Source organism: Mesoplodon mirus (assembly GCF_964341445.2).
Source record: "Mesoplodon mirus genome assembly, chromosome: 18".
NCBI classification, from domain to species: Eukaryota; Metazoa; Chordata; class Mammalia; order Artiodactyla; family Ziphiidae; genus Mesoplodon; species Mesoplodon mirus.
The window spans coordinates 57,334,078-57,359,119 of NC_138994.1; the positions used below are offsets into that span (position 1 = coordinate 57,334,078).

General features: G+C 46.7%; 2 protein-coding genes across 2 annotated transcripts in view; both read right to left on the bottom strand.

Moving 5' to 3' along the window:
* The window catches only part of ASIC2 (acid sensing ion channel subunit 2), a gene marked incomplete at its 5' end in the record, with an annotated part of 989,736 nt that overhangs the window by 910,350 nt on the left and 54,344 nt on the right, over positions 1 to 25,042 (bottom strand). The window lies entirely within an intron of this gene.
* LOC309794221 (uncharacterized protein C10orf143-like) overlaps positions 1 to 25,042 on the bottom strand; it is a gene marked incomplete at both ends in the record, with an annotated part of 109,923 nt that overhangs the window by 36,536 nt on the left and 48,345 nt on the right. Inside the window, one exon of the mRNA XM_082605427.1 lies at positions 16,274 to 16,339. Within this exon, the coding sequence (XP_082461553.1) occupies positions 16,274 to 16,339 (66 nt within the window). The remainder of the gene's footprint in view (positions 1 to 16,273; positions 16,340 to 25,042) is intronic.

A 25,042-nucleotide genomic window follows, 5' to 3' on the forward strand; every position in this document is an offset into this window, starting at 1 on the left:
ACTACAGAGCCCACACACTTTGGAACCCACACACCACAACTAGAGAGAGAAAAGCTGTGTGCCGCAACTAGAGAGAAGCCCCGTGGCCGCAACGAAAGATCCTACATGCCACAACTAAGAACTGGCACAGCCAAAAATTTAAAAAATTACTTAATAAAATAAAATAAAATAAAAATTTTTTAAAAAGAACTATAGTCCTAGAAGCTGTAGATATCTAGCAAAGTGGCAAAATTTTACTAAAAATAACCTGAAATTACAATGGCCATTAGAAGGAATGTTCCAAATAGATAAGCAAGGGCTCCCGTATCAAACAAACAGAATGGAATACCTATTTTAATTAGTATGCAGAAGCCTCCAAAAGTTTTCAAAATTCCAAAAGAGCTTCATTGAAAGATGTGTTGCAAAAGGCTACTGAAAAATTAAAGAGATAAAAGCTAAACAAAAAAACCCTAAAACAGAAGCTAAAGCCAGTTCTTTAGGGGGAACTGGAAACACAGGTTTTGTCTTACAATTCTCTGCAGAATCAAAGTTGTGGCTCTAGAAGTTCAAAGTTCAAATGATTTTATTTATTTATTTATTTATTTATTTATTTATTTTTTGCCAATCCCCAAAGCTCACCTATTCCTCTCAAAATGCTTTAAAAGATCAGGGCATTGGAAACAGAATTGTTTTGTACTTAGTCTGTGCTTTTGAAATGGAGATTTCCTACCCGCCCCCCCCCCCCAATCTTCTCTAGGACCTAAGAGCCATTTTTTGAAATGAAACTCATCAGAAGAAAATTTTTAAAAAATAGGTAGTACTTGGAAATTGGGCTAATGGAAAATCTTACAAATCTGAAATCGCTGTTATCAAAATTGAGGCTCACACTAAAAGGACTAAATCTGAATATCAGGGAAATGCCCTTGCTGACTTTCATGCAAAGGAAGGAGCAACAGAATCTATAAAGATTGTGGTACATGTGAATGAAGTCCATTTTGCTTCTGCAAAACATAACCATTCATTGCCAGATTTTTACCATCCTGATGTCTTTGTAACATGGCGACAGTCTGCTCCTGAATCAGAGAACTTAAGATGGGTAAACTAAATGAAGAGTCAGGGCTATGGGAAACCCAAGATGGCTGCTTGGTTCTTTCCAACTCCCTGGCAAACCAGGTATATTTTGGTTTTTGCATTCCACCATAGTGTATAGTGTATTTAAGAAAAACTGTTTTTGTCCCTAGAAGCCTCAGACCCCCTCCCTCTGGACGCTTTAAACATCTGCAACTGGAATTCATTCACTGCCACTTAGTATGGGTTCTTAACATGCTTTTGTTACTGTATGTATGTTTTCCAGATGGGTTGAAGGCTTTTCCTGTTACAAGGCCAATGCCTTCATGGTGGCAAAGAAACTGTTAGAAAATGTGTTTCCCAATGGGGTATACCTTCCACAATCTCCAGTGATCAAGGAACTTACTTCACTGGGAAAATCATTTGAACCTTAAACGAAAATCTTGCAAACTTTTGAGAATTATCACTGTCCCTATCACCCTCAATCATCAGGCAAGGTCAAGAGAACTAACGGAAAAACTGGATTCGAGCAGAACAAGAATGAATAACATGAGGCTGAATGAACAGATAAGGATGGTTATAATTTTTATGACCGTGTGTTTAAAATATTGCTGATGCTTTGGGGACTCCCCTGGTGGTGCAGTGGGTAAGACTCCGCACTCCCAATGCAGGGGGCCTGGGTACATGCCTCAACTAAGACCTGGTGCGGCCTAAATAAATAAATAAATATTTTTAAAAAATATTGCTGATGCTTTTTTTTTTCCCCCAGACTTAATGAAATCTTTTCTCTTAAGCTATCAACAACTTAGTAAGATATACTTTGGTGAACAAAGATAAAACATGTACTTTTTCTCCCTACCCGGTCCCTCCAGAATTCAGAATCTCTCAGTGAGTATTTTTATCTCCATGCTTCTTGTAACTGGGCACAATTGGAAACGCTGGTATAACATCAAGGTTTTGACTGAAATGGTATTTCTGGTGAAGTCTGAGACTCCTTATGAGATGTTTCAGCAAAGCAGTACTAAAAAGAACTTACATGGCCAATCACTTTTCTTGTTGCACTTACACAAATATCAGGCCAAATTTAATATAAACAAATTAGTTTTACTGTGATCATCTTTGGTAAAAAAATGAGGGTAACTGTAGAGAGAAAAATTATGCTTGCATCACTTGTAGATATTAGATTCTAGTCCTGTTAATTACCTTTGAGGCTTTATTATGTACACGCAAACTTGACTAGATCCTGAATTCTTCTGGTTTAATCAAACATCTGGCTATGACTCACCAAACTGATGTTTCCAACTGTCTCCCACCTTTCTGATTTGGAATCACTAAAAACAAAGACTGCCCTTAAGTCTCCTTGGAAGGGACTGTGCCAGGTTCTCCTTACTACCCAGATGGCAGCCAAACTCGAGGAACTTGAACTTGCATATCTCACAGCTGAAAAAGGCCCCATCTGACCTCTGGTCTCTTACCAGTGCTAGAGACCTCTGAATCAAACTGACGAGGAACAGAAGTAGCTGACATCCAGGTAGACTGCTTCCAGCCAAGACAATGGATCAAGACTTCCTCCTTTGGCTAAACATAAAACTATTCTTTCCTTTACTCTGGCGTTGGCCTGGAAAGATAACCCCATCACCCGTATCTCCCAGGACATTGCTCAGGCGAGGCGGGTAACCTCTGGAATTGAAGGTGACTATTTCAGGCTAGGAGATTTTCCTCACCATGCACTAAAAACCTGCCTGACCTCTGGCTTGAATGGGTAAACACAGCAATTCCTGTGACTGAGTCCACTAACAGTACTTCTTTGACAGAAATGGTTTGTGTCCCCAGTAGGTCTTGTCTTTGTCTGTGGTAGTTATCGCTCTCCTTGGACCTACAAATGCCTACATGGCTGGGGCACAGACGGGCTATGCTTCTTAAGTTTTCTAACTATGCCACTAACTGTTCTAGAAAGGACTTTCCAGGAGGCATTATGATTCAGGAATTGCTTCCTTTGGCAAAGCCATACTTCCCTGGTTAGGGGTAAATTCAAATGAGAATGTGATCAGAAGTCTCTCCCTAACTTCTGAATATATTACAGAAAGCACTGCTAAAGCATTTGCTTGCCACCCAGCAAAGATCCTTAGGCTCTCTGGTCAAGGTTGTTCTTGATAATAGGACAGCCGTTGATTATCTTCTAGCCGCGCAAGGAGGTGTCTGTTGTGGCCACACCACCCGCTGCACCTGGATGAACCCTTCTCGGGAAGTTGAAACTCAGCTATGTAAGATCATTGAGCAAGACACTTGGATAAAAAGGTGACTCCCTTAATGGGGTCTTTCTTTGATTGGTTTGGGCCTTGGGGGTTATGGCTCCAAAGTGCACTCCAAACACTGGGAATTACCCTGCTTACAGTTATCATAATGATCCCCCTGGCATACTGTATCATTTCAAAAGCTTTAAATGCATGTTTGCAGCCACTGACTAGCAGGGAAACGATCTTCTTAAGACTGGACCATCATAAGAGAAGCAAAGAGAACAGCTGACTTAAAAATTGTGAACCTGAAGTCATGGCCTGTGAATATCACATGGTTTCAGCAAAAACATCATGACATGTGGATACCACACCAAAGATCAACAAAGCTTCAGAGCCGTAGCTGAGAGTGATGCCAAGGCCTTACATTTTGATCACATCTCCCAGTTAGGCTGAGAGTCTGATCAAAACGGGGCCGTTGTTAAAAAGAAAAATCACAGATCCAACCTATGTACAACCTATTGAAGTACCCTTCTATTACTAGATGAGATGCTGCCTGATTCGTGAATCATTGAATGAAACCTATTAGAGATCTTCAAATTTACTGGGTTTAATTTTATTTTTTAACAATACAGATCAAGGGCCTGGACTATGCAGACATATAAATCGACAGAAAATTGAGCTACCTTTTTACTTCCTTATTTCAACTCCAAAGTACTTACTGATTCAGGATCCTATAAGTCCTCAGTTAATGTCTTTGACCTTTCGCCTGATCCTCAAATTGCAAATACTGCAGAATATACTGAGTTTCTCAACTTCAGCTGGGATCCTCTCATGTCTTGGGGTTGAACAACCCATTCTTGTGAAAACTCACTCCAAAGGATTTCAAACTTTTGAATACAATGATGAATGATTTAACTACCCTGGGAGAAAATGTCAAAGAGTGAATTAGACAGATAATCAATGTATAATAGTTGGTTCCTTTTTCCTTCCCAGTAGAAGGCATGAGTCAATGTTCTTATTATTAGTAAAACTACCTATGTATTTATTAATTCATTCATTTAATCATTAAGTTTTTATTGAACACATAATTCATGCCAGGCCTTGTACTTGGACCTGAGTATACAGACAGGTAAGTCATTGCCCTCACAAAGGCTCCCCTAGACAGGTAAATAAACCCAAGGAGAGTTGGCTATGTTATTTTGTTAGATATTGATATATAATATTAAAATATTACTTTATTAAAATTATTCAATTTCTTTATTAAATAATTTAATTAAATTATTCCGGAGGAAACACTGGGAAAGGGCATTCCAGGCAGAGAAGCCAGCATGGAACAGATCTGGACGTGGGATGGAGCAAAGCTGGCTGCCACTGCATCCCAGTGAGACGATGACTGAGAAAATAGACTGAAGCAGTAGAGGTAGGTAGTGACTATTTAATGACTGGACTTGATGCTATTCTGGCTGAAGGCAAGTCATTATGGGAGTTTTGGCAGGAGAGGGATATGATCAGATACCTGTTTTAGAAAGCTTCTTGTGGCCACGCAGAGACTGCAGGAGAGGAATAATACAACAAAAAGAAAACTGCAGGCAGGAGGCAACTGAAGGTGAGTAAGCAAGGAAAAAGAGGGCAAGGCTTGAAACCAAGGCAGTGGTAGACTCTAGCTGCGAGTGAGGGTCAGGGTTAGTGCTTGCCAATAGCAATGGAAGGGAGAGGCAGGTAAAAATTCAGGAGCTATTTGGAAATGAGAATTGACAAGCAAGTAAATGGATGATGAGAGTGTGAATGTGAAAGAGTGTGTGTGTGTGTGTGTGTATGGCTAGAAACAGAAAGCTCACAATGTACTGGGGCAGGGTATTTTGAAAATGTCTACGATAGGACCAAAGTCGGCCTGATTCCAAAGCCAGTTTTCTTTGCACTTTTCCACATTCGAAGGTGGCTTGACTCCCACTCTCACCGCTCCTCTAGTAGCCATGAGAAACCCCACTACAAACTCCCACAGTCCTATGGACATTTACACACACACACCTGTGTGCATACGTCTATCCACCTACGCATGGCCGAATTCTCGGGGGGTTTTCAAAGCCTAATTAAACTGTCGAACTGTCTTCTTGCCTAGGAAGACTTCTCAGATCCCCTCCCTTGAAGATAATATCTTTCTCAACTCGAAACTCTACATTTACTTTACATCTCTTTTTACATTTATCATAGATTTGAGTCCGTTCTGTACATGTCATCTAGCAAGACTGAGTTTCCTGAGGCTGCCTGTGTGGGATTCATTCCTGAGCCTTTCTTCAGGGGTCTAAGCACACTGAGCAGCATAACCTCCTAGAATTTATACTGTGTTGTTACATGTATCCCCTCACTGGATGGTCACAATTCCCTGGTCAGGTTTATCAGCAGGAGATTATAACCATGTTATAGATGAAGCAACAGTCTGGAGGGATAGACCTTGAATCCTGATCTTTTCCTCTTTTTTTTAACTTTTATTTATTCATTTATTTACTTTTATACAGCAGGTTCTTATTAGTTATCTATTTTATACACATTAGTGTGTATATGTCAATCCCAATCTCCCAGTTCATCCCACCACCACCACCACCCACCCCCAAATCCTGATCTTCTGACTTGTCCTCTTATCAGGGGCTTTGAAGTAAGAAGGTTTAGGCCGGAAGCTCAGCATGACTATCAACCATCTGTCTGACCTCAGATGAAATTATTGAATCTCTCTGGGACTCAACCTCCCAATTTTTTCCCATGGCAATCATGAAAGTTAATTCACAGGAGTTGCCCTCACAGTAGGTGTACTGACTGAGCTATAGAAAAAGGTATCTGATATGTGACACTTGTAAACCTTGAACAGTTTTGGAATAATAAGCTTAAGCCTGGGAAAGTTTGCAGAGCAAGTCCCACCTTTGGTTGGCATAAATTCCTCAGTGACTGTTCACAATCCCCATTGAAGCGAAGCTGGTGGATGAACAGATGCGAACTTCAAACTGACCACAGGGCAAAAGTAATGAGCCCTTGGGAGGTGACCTTCCAGCCACCAGCAGCCCTCATTTAGGCCTAATGGGTACCTGAGAAAGAAGGAGCTGGGAGCTTTCCTAGAGAGATGATCAGGTCGTGGGAAAGATTCAAGGCAGTTCTGCTTGAGACCTTTCAAACCTCCATCCATTCAGGTATGCGATTCTCCCTCTCTCTTGAGCCACAGCAGCACATCTTCATGGTACCTTCTAGAAATCCGGAGGAGGTTAATTCACATGCTCCGATGAGAGATGTTAAGTCAGAAGTCAGAGCTAGGGCTTAACCTCTCTGCAGCCACATCAAGGCGGAGCTTCCAAGTCTCCACCGAAAAAACAAGAGCTAGGGGAGAACTCCATAGGCCTCCAGGGTCCTGCATGGCATGGGGCTGGGACACCTGTTCCCAGGATGGAATGCCATCTACTATCACACCAGGCAGGAGACAAGGCCACTGAGACCCAGCACCCCTGGTCCCCAGGGACTCACAGGCAGTTCACAAACCAACATGGTTCGTGCTCAGTAAATGCTAAGCTCCTCTTGTGCCAGTTCACGGTCTAATCCATGAGGACCACCTTGCTCTTCAGGCATTTTTACAGGCTGGGGACTCTGAGCCCCTGTGAAGCTTGGGGACAGCACGACAGAGGCAGAATCTGCTGTTCCACTCCCATGGGGCTCATAAGAGATTGACTTAATTAGTTACTATTGTTCCCACTGCCCCCAGTCCAAAACATACCCCTCCAACTCTATGGTCCAGTCCTCAACGAATTCCCTGAAATGCCAAAGGCAGGTGTGCCACACTTTTCCATAGTCCAGAAGTCAGTGGGTACCCTCTTGGCTTCTCAGGTGTGTGGAGACCCTTGTTAAATGCACCACCCTGGGTGGTGGCCTGGGATTAGGTCAACATCTCCATATCCCTGGGGAGCACATAGAATAGGGAGGTGGGGTGGGAAGGGGTATGGTGGACGAGTAATATATCTCACTATTGGGATGTACCCAGGAACTGCAAGAATGCAGACGTAGACTCCCTGAGCTGTCACTTGGTCACCTGGGGTGTGTAAGAGCCCCTTTCTGGCCCTCATCTTCCCCATATGTAACTTCAGTGGATTCTTTCTCTTTTATCCCAACTCATCCACTGCTCTTCATCCTCACTGTCACCTCCTGAGTCCAATTTACCAACCTCTTAACTGATCTCCATCATCTACTCTTGCCTCCCCTCACTTACCTTGATAATCTCGGGGTGGGGGGAAGGAATAATAATAAGGATGCTTATAAAAGAAGAGGAGGAACCAACAAGGACCTACTGTACAGCACAGGGAACTCTGCTCAATATTCTGTACTAACTTAAATGGGAAAAGAATTTGGAAAAGCATATAAAAAATAAACTAAATTAAATTTGAAAAAAAAAAAGAAGAGGAAGAGAAGGAGGAAAGGAATAAAAAAAACATTACTGGGCTTCCCTGGTGGCGCAGTGGTTGAGAGTCCGCCTGCCGATGCAGCGGATGCAGGTTCGTGCCCCGGTCTGGGAAGATCCCACATGCCGCAGAGCAGCTGGGCCCGTGAGCCATGGCCGCTGAGCCTGTGCGTCCGGAGCCTGTGCTCCGCAACAGTGAGAGGCCCGCGTACCGCAAAAAAAAAAAAAAAAAAAAAAAAAAAAAAAAAAAAACATTACTTGTAGGCTCAAGTAAAGACGTTTTTCAGCAAGTCAGGAAGAGAGGAAGGAGCAGAAAGATTCCAGCCAAGAAAAAAAAGTAGTAAGCTTCAGTGGAAGTATGAAGGTCTGACTTTGAAGGAAAAAGAAAACGGCAAGCACAGACTAACGAGAGGCAGTGAGAAAACCGCACAGGGTGGAATGTGTGGAAGGGCAGGTCCCGGGCCACTAGGGCCGGAGCGGCTGGGTCAGGGTGAAAATGAAATACAAAGGCACTGTGGCATGGGGCCAATGAAGCTGGGAGCTTCAGGGGCGAGACCCCTTTCATGGGAGCCATCCTGGTGCTGGGCTGTGAAAGCTTGTGCTTTCCCTGAACTTTAAGGCAGCCTCAGCACCATTCTGCTCCATCACAGCTCTGCTTCGACCTCAAGATGCCAACCTGGTTTCCTGGGATTTCCCAGACACCCCCTATCTCGCCACCACGGCCCAGCTGCTGTGGCATGCTGGGGAGAAGCGCAGTTTGGAGATTACTGGATTGTATCAAAAATTCAATTCAACGACCCTGCAAAGAAAGCCACACTTCCCCGTACTTTAGAGATAAGGAAACTGAGGCTAGATGAATTTTTAAGGCCACAGCGCTAGAATGTGGTGAAGCCAGGATAGAGTCAGCTGCTAGTGTGTTAATAACTTGTACTTTTCCCCCAGTTTTAAAAGTAATATATCCTTATTATGAATAACATATAAGCTAATATAGTAACAAAATGGAAGTCACCCATAACCCCCTACCCGGAGAGGAATAAAACTTTTGTATATTTCTTTCAGGTCTTTTTAATGCATTCATCTGCATATTTATTTATTTACTTACTTACAAAATAGGATTGTATTATATATACTGTTAGAATCCTTTCTAAAAACTTTTACGCGGGCCTCTCACTGTTGTGGCCTCTCCCATTTCGGAGCACAGGCTCCAGACGCGCAGGCTCAGCGGCCATGGGTCATGGGCCCAGCTGCTCCGTGGCATGTGGGATCTTCCCGGACTAGGGCACGAACCCGTGTTCCCTGCATCGGCAGGCGGACTCTCAACCACTGAGTCACCAGGGAAGCCCTCTAAAAACTTTTTATGTGATGGACAATTTCTCTCCAACCATTAGGTATCCTTGAGAAACTTATTTTATTTTCTATATAGCAACACCTCATATGGCTATACCATAGTTTATTTGGCCCTTTTTCTACTCTTGGACATTTAGGTTGCTTCCTACTTCTGGGACTTTACGAATGACTTTAAGGAATGTCTTTAAATGTAACCTTTGTATGCCTTGGCAAAGGGACAGCAGTGTAGACTTATAGAGTCAATGACAAAAATATACATGGAAAACCATTATGACAAGTAATATAATCATAGAAGAAAGAACTAGGAGGTTTCAGGGGAAACTGAGATGAATGTAACTTGGTAGGATCCATTAAGGTTTCACTGAGAAAATGACACTGCCTTTGGAACAGGGGTCAGAAAACTTTTTCCATAGAGAGCCAGACAGCCAATATTTGAGGTTTTGCAGACCAGAGGGTCTCTGTTCCAACTACTCAGCTCTGTCACTGCAGCATAAAAGCAGCAATAGAAGATACGGAAATGAATGGGTGTGCCCATGTTCCAATAAAACTTTATTGACAAAAACAGGCCGTGGGTTATATTTGGCCCACAAGCTATAGTTTGCTATCCCCTGATTTAGAACACCAAAAATAGAGATAGATGTTAGGAGCTTATTGGAGGGAGGACAATTCAGCTGGAAGGAATGTGAGAGCAAAAACATAAGAAAAAATACAGGGAGTAGGGAAGGTGAGGCATTTAATGGTTGGCTAGTATAGGATGGGCCCAAGTCATACAAGATCTGAACCTAAGCTGAAGTCTGTAGATTTTATTGTGTAGCCGAGGGAGAATCCATTCATTTTCATGGGACCATTTTAAGTCTTGGGGACCTAGAATGCTCCCAGGATGACTGCCATCTCTGAGAAATTAGGGGGGGATTCCAAATCTAGAAACGCTAATTTTGGCTTCATCTCTGTTTTTCTAATTTCTTGCTAACCTCCATTAGCATCTTATAACTCACTCCATTGTGGCATATCCCGAGGCCAGAAGTTATCCAGCTGGAAGAAATAGGAGTGAAACAGAAGGGGAAGTTGTACATTGGCTGCTGCTTCACTGGACTATGAATCTCAGTGCATGGCATGGAGCTCGAGTGAGAGCAGCTGGTCACCCAGATGTGGGAAGTCAGCTGACTCCTTGGCCTAGAGAATAGGCCCCCTTCGGGGTATGCATCTCTCCATCTGGGCAGTCTGCACATCACGCCCATGCCTGATCTTCAGTGCCTTCTCTTTCCACAGCTCTCATCTTGGTCTAAGACACTGGCTTTCAAGAGTGATCTTACAACGAGTAGCATCACCTCACCTGGGGACCTGTTAGAAATGCAAAGTCTCGGGCCCCACCCCAGACCTGCTGAATCAGAACCTCTGGGGGATGGGAACCAGCCATCTGTGTTTTAACAAGCCCTTGATGGTGATAACACACTCAAGTGTGAGAACCACTGTCTGGGATCCCTCTAACCCCAGTAGGGCTCCAGGCCAAGGGGCTAGACATGTGCTACTGAGCATTATATGCAATTTCATCCCCCTAATAACCCCCAAATGTCATTATTATTGCCATTTAACAGCTGTAGATGCTGAGGTTCCAGTACGTTAAGCAATTTGATTTGAACCTGGGTCTTTTTTATTCCAAAGCCCAGACTGTTGACCTCTGTGCTCTAGTGCCTTCTCTTTATGGACAGGGCTAGCAGGTCCATGGAAAAGTACTTCTCCAAAGGCTGCCATGATTTATTTACTTAATAAACATTCCTTGACCAGCTCTTCTGTGCCAGACCATATCCTGAGGTATTACATATAGTAGGAAACTCCATCCTAGCCTAAACCGTATGAGCAGGCAACTTGCCTCAGCACATACAGAACAGGAAACACTGGTTTAAAAAGACAGCATGACTTGTTTCAGAGCTGCTATAGCTCAGAGTGTTGTAAAAATTTCATAAAAGGATGCATTGCTGGCTCAGGTAAGCAGAGCGTGGCTTCAGAGAGGAGGAAGAAGCTGAACTGGAGAGGACCATGTGTATTTGTAAGAGGAGAAGGCCACAGCCTGGGCAAAGTCACGTAGGCTCAAGTGGGCTGGAGCAGATGAATCCGTGGGGACCCAGCTGTCAGGACCCTGTGTGGACTGTGTATGTCTCGGGTCCCGGCCAACCCCCAAGATCCCCATGTCTCTGACACAGATAATAGAAAGTGCCTTCTCCAGATGCCCTGGGTCTGAGTTCCATTTCTTCCACTGAATTTGCTGTGTGGCTTTGGGCAAGTCACTTGCCCTTTCTGAGGTTCCATTTCCCCATTGGTACAAGACTCAGTTAGTGAATTTCAAGTACTTTTTAAGTTGCAAAAGGCTTTATTTAAAGAAAATATTACACTGAATTCCAACACATGGAATAGTTAAAAAATATAGCTGTTGGAGGAGGGGGTGGGAGAGAGCGGACGGCTGATCACCATTAGGGCCTCCTAACTACTGACAGTGCTCAGGGCACCATAAACAGAAGTCACTCCAGCCCACCCATTCTAGCCCCCATTACCGTGTGACATCTTCTGTTCCTCTCCTCTCAGCCACACTGGCCTTCTTGCTTCTCCTCAAACATGCCAGTCACGTGCCCTCCTTTGGGCCTTTGCACAGGCTGTTCCCTGTCTCAGTATACTCTTCCTCCAGACATCCTTACCTCCATCAAGTCTTTGCTCAAATGTCATCTTCTCAATAAGGTCTAATGCACTCCCCCATTGAAAATCACAACCCGCCTCACACACTAACACTCCCAACCCCTCTCCCTGCCCCGCTGGGTTTTTTCCCCAAGCGGTTATCACTTTCTAACTTCACCGTGTCCTTTCATTGTGTATACTGTGTATACTGCAGACGGCCAGTCTCTCTCGGGAGTAGGGAAGCTCCTTGAAAGCAGAGATCCGTCTGTTTTGTTCACTGACGCATCCCAAGGACCAGAGCTTCAGAACACGCAGGCCCTGGATACATATTCACGCAACGAAGGCAGGAGCTTGGAGGGTACTCAGTGTTTACAAGTTGTCTTCGCACGTTTGTGCTTCCACCATCCCCACCCCCCACATGCACTTTGTCTGGAGCAGGGTCAGAGCCAAAGGCCCCAAAGCAGCTCATCCTCTGACTCCCGGAGGCCAAGTACAAACCCACCTGTGGTTTTTTTCTTCTTTTTTTTTTCCTTTTTTCCGGTACGCAGGCCCCTCACTGCTGTGGCCTCTCCCTTTGCGGAGCACAGGCTCCAGATGCGCAGGCTCCGCGGCCATGGCTCACGGGCCCAGCCGCTCCGCGGCATGTGGGATCCTCCCGGATCAGGGCATGAACCCGTGTCCCCTGCATCGGCAGGCGGACTCTCAACCACTGCGCCACCAGGGAAGCCCCAAACCACTTGCTTTTATCCCACGCCATCACCATCCTTGTACTACACTCAGAGTAGGAGAGGTGGACTGGGGAGGGCATGCGAGGGATTCCTGAAAGGGGAGGGAGGGCGGAGGAGGAGGGAGCAGGTGGCACTCTTGCAGGTGGCCCGGCTCCGATCTAGAGCGTAAGCTGCTTTCATCACCCACAGCACCTCGCTGGACCCTAAGCAGGAGTAGGATGAGGGCACTGGGTCAGCACCTAGTATGAGCAGTTCTAGAGCCTGGCATCTTCCATGGGCTGTGTCACTGATCCTCCTGAGTATGCAGCGATACGGAAGGAGCTGAACCCCAGATGCCAAGTAAGCAGGTAGAGATTGCCCAGTGAGTAAGGGAATGGCTGGGATTCAGATCCAGGCCAAGGGGGTCCAGAGCCCAGCTCTGGCCCTCTACCAGTGTTATCCAGCACATGCACACTGTAGAAAGAGCTGAGTATTTCTCAGGGGACAGGGAAGAAGCTGAGGAATCCACTGGATGTCGCTTTGCTTTCCCTGCCTCATCCTTCTCCTGGAGCCACAGACCCCGAGTCTGCAGTGGGGGGACCTCTGGCCCTGGGCGCCTCTCCTGTGATCCAGCCCCAGAGGGAGGCGGCTTTTGCTCATGTTCCCTGCACTCAAGTCGCCACCAAAATCGAGGGTAATGTTTGCCCACGTCATACCCTTCCCCTTAGGTGCCCAGGGAGGCTGCGAAGCCAGAGACACGATGTTTTGTCTGGCTAAGCTTTCGGACTGATTGAAAGTCTTCAGAACCTGTGCTCCTCTTGGCACTGTTCTTCCTGGAAACAGTTGCCATGGAACACACAGAGATTCAGCCTTCACTGTCAGAGCTAATGAAAGTTGGAGAGCTCTTAGGAGAAGGATTTTTTTTCTGCGCATAATTCCACTCTTCCAGGGAGGTGTTTGCATCTCGGTTCTGTTTGTGAGATGTTAATTGCGTCCTCATTGTAATTCCTTGCCCACTGCCATCCCCTTTTGAGCTCCTGCCCCTGAAGCCTGCCTTTTTGAGATAATGAAGCTGAAGTGACCAGGGGGCGGGCATCCCAGGCTCTCTTGGGAATGTCTTCCCTTAGCACGCAGCTGAGCAGGCCACCTGGCTGCCCAAAAGCTTTCTGTGGTTCCCAGCAACCCAAGGACACTGCACTCAGGGACTCGCAGGGCCAGGTCCCAGCTGCATTCTGGGACCCACATTCTTCCTTCCTCCAGGAAGTCCTGGGCCGGAGGCACAGAGGGCCAGGTCTACTCCCTGAGGACACACTCACACTTCTGTTTCTGCTGCCTCACACTTTCTGTCTGGAAGGCCCTCCTGGCCCTCTCCACCTTACTGATTCCTTCAGGGTTCAGCTACATGGGCCACCTCCTCTGTAAAGCCCTCCATTCCTACCGCAGGCAGACCTATGGCTCCGCCCCGCTCCCTAGGTGACACCTCATCCCATCATCCCATCAGAACTATTTATTTGTTGCAGGCTTATCTTTCTCTCCAGACAGGGAGTTCCTTGAAAGCAGAGCCAGGCTCTGATTCATCCCCAAATTCCCAGAGCCTAGCACTGTGCCTGGCACGTAGTGGATGTCTGTGATGCTGCTGTTAACTTCTTCCCACTCTGCCTGTTCAGTTCATTAGGGGAAGGTGGGCACCGCCTAGAAACATACAGTGAATTACTGCGTAGATTCCCCTCTCCCATGACTGCCCAATGCACCACTGAGGCACCGAGAAAGAGAAGCCAGGTCTGGGGCACTAGGAGCTCCTCCTGGCTGGTATAACAGGTATAACAAGGTATATAACAAGGTAATTATATATTGTATATATAATTATATAATATATTATCTATCTATATATATTATATATATTATATATATGTTACATATATATAATATATTATATAATTATATAATATATATAATAATAGTTTATATGTATATACAATATATAATAATTGTATATATTGTATATATACACATATATATATGCATATATACTATATATACATATATATATAGTATATATATTATAACAAGGTAATTAGCTCCCTTCTCTAGCACCCCTGGAGGTTCTGGGAGACAATCTGTGAAGCAAGGATGAAGAAAGCAAAGTAAAGGGATTGCCACAGAAACGTGGGGAAGGGGCTCTGGAACCAGGGGGCAGCCTCCTGCGCCCACCCCCCACCCCGGCTGGTGCCACCTGTGAGTGGAGGGGCTCAGTGCTGGGAGAAAGTTCCCAGAGCAACTTCTGGGCTCCTCTTGTGGACCAAGTGGCCCTCGTCCACTCCAGACCCAGCTCGGAAGGAGACCCTGCTTCTGCAAGAGGGTCCCAGGAAGAGTCCCTCTAGTTCCCACCCCTGTTCTCCTGGAGAAGCTCACTCTCACCCCAATCAGAGCAGCTGCCCTGACTGCCCGCCCAGACACAAGGTGGGGGGGGGGGGCAGGAAGTCATCTGCCTGCCCAGGGGCCAGGGAAGGGAGTTAGGAGAGCCAGTCAGGACTCCTTTCATCTCGGGCCCTCAGCACCCACACCTGAACTCTTGCAGTCCCCACTCACTGAGTCCGTACTCTCACTTCGCTTCCGCCCATTCCCCACATTTCTACCAGAGCGTTATTTCTAAAATGCCATTCTGATCATGTCACTTTCCTGCTCAAAATTCTTCAGCAGGTCCCCACGGTTTTCAGGTTAGAAATTCTTACTACTTTGCATGGAATCCAGGCTCCATCATGCTTTGGCTCTCTGGCCACTTCCCGCTTGCTCCCCTCTGCCCCCCAGTACCCAGACCATGCAATTTTCATCTTGCTCCTACTAAGCAGAGGGTGGGTTTCTAAACACTCATTCTCTCTTGCCTTGGGGTCTTTGTCCATGCTGTTTCCTCTGCCTGGAATGCCTCTTCCTTCCTCCCTCCTCCCTCTTGCTCTTCAAACCCCTCCTCACCTTTTTTTAAGTCTCAATTCCATGACCACATCATCTCAGGGAAGCCTTACTGGTCTCCCCAGGCAGACCAGATGCCTCCCCTGTTGCCCCATTGGACCTTCCATGTCCCCACCAAAGCAATCTCATGGCCAAGCAGAATCACTGGGCTTCCTACTGGTCTCTCCAGCTGTCTGTCCTTGCAATAAGGCCACATTTTATTGATTCTTGTACCCCAATATCTACCACAGAGCTGATGCCCGAATAGGTGGTTTCAATATTGCAGGGCTGGGACTAGGGTGAGGTGAGTGAGCCACCTAAGGCACAGAATTTAGGGAGATGCTCTTAGGGTCATGCAAGGCAGGCTGGGCATGGATTGACATATGGGTCTTTCCACCCCTGTTCTTCTGCTTGTCAGGTCACATCCAGGCCTGGGTGGCAGGAAACAAATCATCCATTTGGAAGAAGGATGAGAGAAGCTGCACTTTTCTGAAAGGCCCTGATCTCTGACTCCCCACAGAACTGAAAGCACCTTCCCCCTCCACCAGAATCTCCAAGGACATCTCCAACTTCTTGTATGTAGGGCAAGATAGGGAAGACGCATCCCTACCCAAAGGCACTACCATCAAGCTCCCAATGTTGACCACACAACTCCAGGGGGCGCCATTCACGTAGATCGCAATGACAACTGTGCCTCCAGAGCTATGCAATGTGGTGGCCATGTGCACCGTGATTCCCCAGCCAGATGCAACAGCAGCCCAGCTTTCCTGGCTCTAAACCCAAAACACTCCAAAAACATCCTCACCAACAACCCCGAAGGATGAGGAAGGGGAACAAACTCAGTACTGACACGCTGGTGTCAGAGACCACAAATGGTCAGCTTCTCTCACTTTCCAACTGGATGATCTTGGCCAAATCACCCTTCATCTCCTCCTCTGTGAAAGTGATGCCCCGGCCTAGGCCCACAAAAGGACATTAGCCTGAGAGGTCCATGTGGAGGGAAGGATAGGCAGCTCTCTTGAAAGCAATGCTGGGAAGGTCTTGCCTCATGGGCAGTAGAAAGAGACAGTGAGGGTTATTAACAAATGCATCAGGGAGCCTGGGCATCTTGGGGTTCATCATCTCCAACCCCTTCATTTTCAGATAGAGGGACCGCATTACAGTGATGGGAAGAGCCTGGCCCAGTATCATCAGATGCCTCAGCAGCAAAGCAGGTCCTCTGCGGCTTGGCCAGGGCTCATTCAGCCCACAGCAGTGATGAGGTGGGTCTGGCTGACAGCTTTTACAGGGTTTTATTCAGAATCAACTGGAAGAACCACATTCTCTGTAGTCCCTGTTCATTGGAGGTCCTCCTAATCCACAAATGAAGCACCTCTCCCTCCTAAAAGGAGCCCAAGAATTTTGTCTCAATGTCCTGTACCTAGGGAAGGCCTTGCCTAGCTCTCCCTCCCCACCACCGTGTCATCTACCCGAATTGTGGCATAGAATCCACAAAGAGATGCCTCCCTTCTAGAGCAGAGCTTCTCTAAATGTGGTCCAGGAGTGAAATGCACTAGAGCCCGCTCAAGTGATTATTAAAAACCTAGTTTTCCTCGAAGCACCCCAGTCCTACTGAATAAGAACCTAGGGGTGGGAGATATTTATTAACACGCAATAAAGTTTGAAAACCAATCCTCAGCTCTCACAGTAGGAAGATGGGATTTATTGGGTATTATGTATCTATTCAGGCACTGTGCTGGGCATTGTACATGCACAAGACATTATCTCCCTACCTCAGATGGACCATTGGCCAGTGCGGAGGGTGACATCTAGAACTCACTGCATCACAGTCCTTTCCAAAGGGAGAGAATGCATCATTTAACTCCCACTTGAGTTCCTACTCTCAGCTGTCAAGCTCTAACGCTTCACTCATCAGGATTTGCTGTATCTCTTTCCATGGAAGTTTAACCTCTAGTTCTCAAAACTTCTTGAATCTGAACACCCTCACTGCATTCAGGAGTAAGTTCTGTCACTTACTAGTGATATGATCCCTGATGCCTTGTTTTAGCTCTGTAAGCTTCCTTATTCTTCTTTATCATTGGGGAATAGTTCCAGGGGAGCAGCGAATATGAGAAATAATCAGAGGAGCTCCATAAATTCATTATCTTCCCTACTTAACCCCACTTTCAGAATGGCATGACCCTGCTTAAGAAACCCCAATGGGGCTTCTCTGGTGGCGCAGTGGTTGGGACTCCGCCTGCTGATGCAGGGAACACGGGTTCGTGCCCCGGTCCGGGAGGGTCCCACATGCCGCGGAGCGGCTGGGCCCGTGAGCCATGGCCGCTGAGCCTGCGCGTCCGGAGCCTGTGCTCCACAACGGGAGAGGCCACAACAGTGAGAGGCCCGCGTACCGCAAAAAAAAAAAAAAAAAAAAAAAAGAAACCCCAATGGCTTTCTGATCCTTGTTTGCTTCTCCATGACCCACACTCTCCATTTCAACCCCTCATCACACCTGGCTCATGTCTGCCCCTGGGCCTTTGCTCAAAATGTACTCTCCACCTAGGAGGCCCATACACTTTCATTTGCCAACTCAGATCCTGCCATGTTTAAGGTCACGTTCAAGTTTTTCCTGCTGCATTAGGAAGCCTTCTCTAGGTCCAGGCCAACAGAGGCCTTGGCCCCTCTACCCTCCCCGTCCCCTACACTGTCCCTCAACTCCACCTCCCAGAGAGGAGAACGTCATCAGAATCAGCGAGACTGGTGGTCTCTAGGCATGGGGATTTCACGTACAGAATTTTTTTTCATGGAGGACCAGCACTGGCCACAAACTTTTATTTTACCAGGTGAGGAGACATTTTTGCAGCCTACCTTCTAAGTTCATCATCATATCACAAAACAAAGATAGTTTTGCACCAAAAAGAAAGTAATAAGGAAGAAAGTCTCACATAAAAGGACTGTCCTTTAAATGGAATAAACTCAGCTTTATGCATTGTCCATCTTCTCCTCCTTTGGCCTCGGACTGAGGGAAATGCTGTCACAGGCCCGCTCCTGAACAAATGCCGGGGAGTCCCTGATCCAGAGAAGTCACCTGCCCCGTGCAGGGATACACCCTGGCAACATACTGGCTATGTCCTCAACAGCTTCCACTTACTGAGCACGTGCTGTATACCGCACCGTGTGCTAAGCACTTCATGCATTAGCTTTCCCACCATCATTTCTGCTACCAGATGAGGCTTCGAAAAGTTAAGTAATCCGCTCAGGTCACAGAGAGGGTAAAGTGGTTGAGCCAGGTGTACCATACAGAACAGCTTGACCCTAAACCTGTTCTCCTTCCTCTACTCCAAGCCTTGTCTCCTCCAACAGGAAGAGTGTTTTGAAGGCAGAAGTACAAGGGCACATGCTTCTCCTTCTCCCCACAGCCCAAACACATAGTACGCAGACCCCCGTTCATATATTCAACCAACAAAGGACCAGCTCCCTGCAAGGCACTGTCCTTGGTGCTGGATTGCAATGACGAGGGTAGACACGGTGCCTGCCCTCATGGAGGGCACACTGTGACATGTATGGACATGCCAAACAGTGAGCAATAATGCACTGCCCTGCAATAACTCCTCCACTCAATTCCAAGGGCTTTCTAAAGATCAAGGTGACAGCCAGGTATGTGCAGAGGTTAACAAGGGCTCAGTAATTATCCGATTCCCTCAAACCGCCTGTCTTTGCTATGGAAATTGATGAGCCAAAGGCTCTTTGCAGACCAACAAGCGCACCTATGCCCCAGCTCGCCTCGATTTATTAGAAGAAGGAGCTGAATTTAAAAGGGACAGATGCAGTATTGATTCCACACCTTAAAATATGCCTCCCTCGAATCCCTGCTCAGCCCCAGGCCCCCAGCCCCCACTTGCCACAGAGCAGGTCACAGCAAACTGCTCTTTTCAATGGCTTGCTTCATCCCCTCAGCTGCACTCTGATCTTACAGCTCTTCAGACCTGCTCTCCCCTTTTTCAGCTGCCCTGTGGCCTCCACCTGCCTTTACCTCACCTCTTTTCACCTAACTCAGTGGGTCTGATCTCCTTAGAGATCTTATGAAGACCTGATAGCCCATATCCAGGAGGGGTAGTTTATGTAAATAGAAAGAGCCTGAGTGGGTCAAACCTAAATGGCTTCAGGTAATTCCCCACGGTCCCAGGCAGGTGGGGACTAGGGCTGGTGCCTGTATAAGGGTTGGGGCCAGGGCCTGTAGACTGGAGCAGCAGCAGTTAGGGGTGGTCTGGCATCCTCCCGTTATGCAGCTAAGAACTGTGGAGTGGGAAGATCCGGGAGGGTGGAAAGAGAGACAACGGACTCAGATTCCTCCATACCTCTCTTTCTCCAGTGAAAGGCATCCTGAAAAGAAGCCAATGAGGGAAGCAGCTTAGCAGTACAGGTTCAAGAATGTTCACTGGAGCCCGTCCATGGCACGTCCGAATCAAAGTGGGAAAGGTTAAAGCGCATTGGGAGCTTTCCAGTCAACATCCAAGAGGGAGTGAATGGAAAGGAAAGGGTATGTGTGGGCTTTGGGGTCAGATGAACATAGGCTACAATCCCAGCTCCGCCCCTTATTGGCTAGCGGACCTTGAACCAGGTTTTAATTTGGGCCTCGGTTTCCGCATCTATAGAGACCACAGAGGTACACCTCCTGTTCAAATGAAAAGAGAACATATTTGGGATTCCTCTTCTCTACTTCCATGGGGCAGGAGGTTAGGAGCAGCTCAATGTTATACTGGGGTTGTAGTGATGGTGGGGACAGAAAGGGGCAAGTCAGGGAGGAGCTGTGGACGGGATATGCCAGGGTTGGTGGTGGATTCCTGGGCACCAGGACCCCAAAATGAGCAGTGAGCAAAGGTTAAACATTTTGGGCTGGGGGCCAGTGCCAAGACCAAGAAGCAGCACAATGGAGAACGTCTCAGGCAATGGGTGGGGAGGGTCGGAGTCGGCAGTGGAAAACGGGAGGGCAGAGTAACACTGGCCAGATGAGTGGCCAGTGAGGGGAGTACCACTAGGTAGCAATGGGGCTCCAGCTCATTTGGCCACAAGACAGCTTTTCTCTATAGGGAGAAAGTGGGGGGCCTTAAGAGAAGCTCAAGAGATCCAGGAGTGCATAAGCCCCAACCCATTTTTCACTTCCAAAGTCATTGCATTGCACCAGGGGAGAGCAGAGTGGGAGTTGACCGGGCCAGCAGCTGATCTATAAGAGCCATCTTCTTTTACATCTCTGAGCAAGGCTTTGGAAGACCCCCAAGGCTGATGACTAACCTACTAGAGGCAGTAAGGGTAGAAGGTAGACCCTCTTTTCCTTTTTTATTACATCTTTATTGGAGTATAATTGCTTTACATTGGTGTGTTAGTTTCTGCTGTATAACAAAGTGAATCAGCTATACATATACATATAGCCCCATATCCCCTCCCTCCTGAGCCTCCCTCCCACCCTCCCTATCCCACCCCTGTAGGTAGACCCCTCTTTCCTAATCCATGTCATTTGCCTCACTCACTCCAGCTTTTTAAATAAACATTATTATGCAATATTTGAAACACATAAAAAAGGCATAAATAATAATACAATGAGCAGCCATGCATCTACCACCCAGATTAGGAAATAAGGCATTGCCGATACAGCTGAAGCCCTCACGCCCTGACCACGTGTGTCTTTGTGAATACACCCTCCCCCTCCCCCGGAAGTCATCCTAATGTGGAATTGCTACTTCATCATTCCCACAAATGACTTTAGACTTTTACTTCATGTTTCTTTATCCCTGAACAATACATAGAATCGGCGTGCATGTTTGCAAACTTTATATAAACGGTATCATAAAACAAGTAGATAAAACAAGTATGTTTTTCTGCAGCTTGCTGTTCATTTAACGTTATGTTTGCATGATTCATCCATGTTGACATGTGCAGCTCTGGCTGATTACTTTTCTCTGCTGAAACTCTTGTTATTTGAGAACATCACAATTTATTTGCTTAGTCCTGTTAATAGATAGAGGTTTTCCCCATAGTTTCTTTCTTACAAACTGCTTCTGTGAACATCCCCTAGCCTGACTCCAGGTACAAATGAGGAGGTGTTGTCATTCATCCCAACCATCACTCCTTTGCTTGGTTTTCTGGCACACACCTTTCCCCGTGCCCCACATCCAAGCCACTCTGCTTGGACTCTGTGATTAGACTCCTGTTATCTGACCAGGTCCTTGTTTCCTGGAACTGGTTTGGGACTTGTCACCTTGAGTTTGCCCTTGGGAGCTCTTATCTCTGTCCCCCATCTTCAGACCTGAAGCGCTGGGTAAGTGACCTGCCACGAGTCCCGCAAAGCCCTGTGGGACTGGTCCCAGCTGCGCCAGCACATCCCTAGCTCCTCCCTGACTAGACTATCAGCGCCAAGAGGTAGGGAGGGTCTGACTCATTTGATGTTATCACCTCATCTGGGGCACAGGACCTGGAACATTGTATAATGCCCTTTAAATATTTGTTGACTAGGTGACTGCATGAACTAATGCTTTATGGAGAAGGCGTGCCAGATAGCCAGGATTCTTTATGTACTTAACTTGCATTTACCTTTACTTCGATGGCTCCAAGCTCCCACCTATGGGTGCCGTGGCAATCCCAGTGAATCCCATGCAGTCACTGGCCCTTCTGCAGACTGAGAACTGCTTCTCATCACCTAGTGGAGTCTCCTCAAAGAGGCAAAGACATTCAGTCTCCCCCCAACAGGATGAACCTGAGGGCCCTCCAGACATTTGGGGCACATGAGGGGAACCTCCTGTAGTGCGCCAGCCTGAGGCACCCGTGACGCTGCATGTCTGGAGTACTAGCCTGTAGAAGGCAGTGAAGGTGGCCTCCCTTTCCCTGGTAAGGTCACTTTTTGATGTAAAACGTATGCTACAGCTGAAGCATATGATAGCAGTGCTATTCCCCAAAGGAGACACTAACAGGAGGAAGAAGAACAAAGCACAAAAAGCTCTTGGAAAAAGAAGGAAGAAGGGAAGAAAAAGTTTGGTGTTTTCAGGGTGGGGGGTGAGACTGAGATGCAGCCATGGGAAACTGAGGACCCTCTAGTCCAACAGTGGGTTGTAGTGGAAAAAAACCCACTGAGCGTGGAGAAAGGGGACTTGTCAGCAATCCTGCCTCCTCCACTTACTAACCTGCAACCTTGGTTAAGTCATCTGGCCTCATCTGATAACAGATTTAGCTAACATTTACTACGTGCCAATTACAGTCAGTGACTATGCATCGTATAGCATCCTCTGACTGAATCAGAGGGTCAACTCACAGCCAGGCAGGCTGCACAGCACGAAGACACCTCTAACCACTGCATTACAATGCCTCCTCACCAGGCATAGGATCCAATGTGATCCTCAAAACATCCCCATCAGGCGGCTGATGATGATAAATGGAGAAAACGAGGCAGACGGCTACACACTGAGTGAGGACCCAAGGTGGCCAGTGTGGGCTCAGCATGACTTGGTGTCATGAGGCAATTGTTAAAGGTGAGGTGCTTTAGCTCAACCTTGCAAATTATTCCCAAAGTCCGTGAGTCTAGGTCCATCTGGCTGGAATTCCTCCCCTGAACCCATTTTATCACGAGGCACATGAGAAGAAATCAGGGTGCCAACAACTCTATGTATTAGTAAATTAATTTAATAAATATTAAATCCCCGCCATGTGCATAGTACTGTTCTAGGCTTTACAAATGCAGAGAATGAAAAACCACAGGGTTCCTGCTTTGGAGATGCTCATTCTGGGATATGCAAAAGTTCACAGTTCAATGTAATCATAGCTCTGAGGGATTCAGCAGCAATGTGCAGTGATAACAACAAAGAAATTTCCTGGAGGAAAGCACATCTGATCGTTCAAGGTCCTGGGCGTGGTCCATGCTATGCAGCCTCAAACAACTCATAACTCACGTCTCACTCTGGGTCCTCAGTTTCCCCGCATATAAAATAGGACCATAACACAGAATGATCGCTTGCTTCTTCCAGCCCTGCTGCTTTCTGGCTCCTACTCCAGGGCTCTTTTCTATTGTCAGTGACCAAACCCAGGGTGCCATGAGGGAGGCTATCATGGGGATGTGGGTTAAGATGTAGCCAGGTAGACAGAGCTCTGGAGCCCCAGATGGCACAGTGGACAAGACCAACTTGGACCAAGGGATTCCATGCTGTCAGTCTTTTCAGCATGAATCCACTCTCCTCTTGGCCTTTTTGCAGGCACCTGGGGTTTGAAGCTGGCAACATCATCAAAGACTGGCTGGTGGCTGCACTATAAAAGGGTTGTATTCCTTCTTGTTGAAAAATAAATCCTTTTTCTTCTAAATAGCCAAGCTGGCAGGTTTCATTGTAAGTGGTTTGCACTCAGCAGAGAGCTGGGACTGCCAACACTGCATCCTTCATCTCTGCAATATTAATTAGTTTTCCATGATGCTTTGTCTTAATCATGAAAAAAATAAGAACGGTGGGAACCCCATCAAAGGAAGAGTTGGGGAGGAGGAGGGCAAACGAGACACAGAGTTAGAAAAGGAGTGAAGATAGTATGGGGGAAGCAGTTAGAGATGGGGAGGGGTTCATGAGAGGAAAGGCAGTGGCTGCGAGGTAAGGAAGGATTTTTCATAAACATCTACTATGTGCTACGAATGGTATTAGGTTCTCTGCCCACACTGTTTCAGTCCACCCTGAAACCAATCCACATTTTTACATCCTTTACTTTAGAGATGAGTAAATCGAAGCTCAGAAAAATTAGGTGCCTTTAGGTAAAAAATCTGACGCGTGGAAGATGTTTGAACCTGAGATTTTTTTTACTCCATGCCTAAACCTCTTTCAGCTACATCCATTCAACTTTCCACAGATATTTATCCAGCAATTATTGTGCCCAGGCAGAATACTAGGCACGTGCAGTCTCCGGCCCTAAAAAAAAACACACAAGAAGGATGTTTGACTAAATCTTCAAGAAAATGATGCCATCAATTTCATGTTTTGGAAAGATCCCCCTGAGAGCACTGCAAAGACTGGATTTAAAAGGAGCAGGGGGGCTGCCCTGGTGGCGCAGTGGTTGAGGGTCCGCCTGCCGATGCAGGGGACGCGGGTTCGTGCCCCGGTCCAGGAAGATCCCACATACCGCAGAGCGGCTGGGTCCGTGAGCCATGGCCGTTGAGCCTGCGCGTCTGGAGCCTGTGCTCCGCAACGGGAGAGGCCACAACAGTGAGAGGCCCACATACCGGAAAAAAAAAAAAAAAAAAAAAAAAAAGGAGCAGGATGGTTGTAGCCGCCCAGGTGAGAGATCAGGGTGGCCTTGGTTGGAGTGCTGGTTGTCAAGATGGAGAGGAATGACCACAGACCTCATGCAAGCTCTCTGTACTCATTTTCTCTTGGCAGCTCACACAGGATGAGACTAGTTGAAATGGGAATGATAACACCCCTCTTAGGACCCAGAGGAAGAATTTTAGAGAGAACAGTGTGGGAGAAAATGTGATCAATATTTTCTGCTTCTTTGTTACTAAGCAATCCATAAACACACATTGAGACCTCAGGCTATGCCAAGCAGTCTTTTAGATGCTGTAAGGACCTCTTTTACCTCTTTGCCTTCAGAAAGCTTCCAGTCTGCTTAGAAAAGGACGGCACACTTTCCTCAAACGATACCCAGCAATACACACCAGC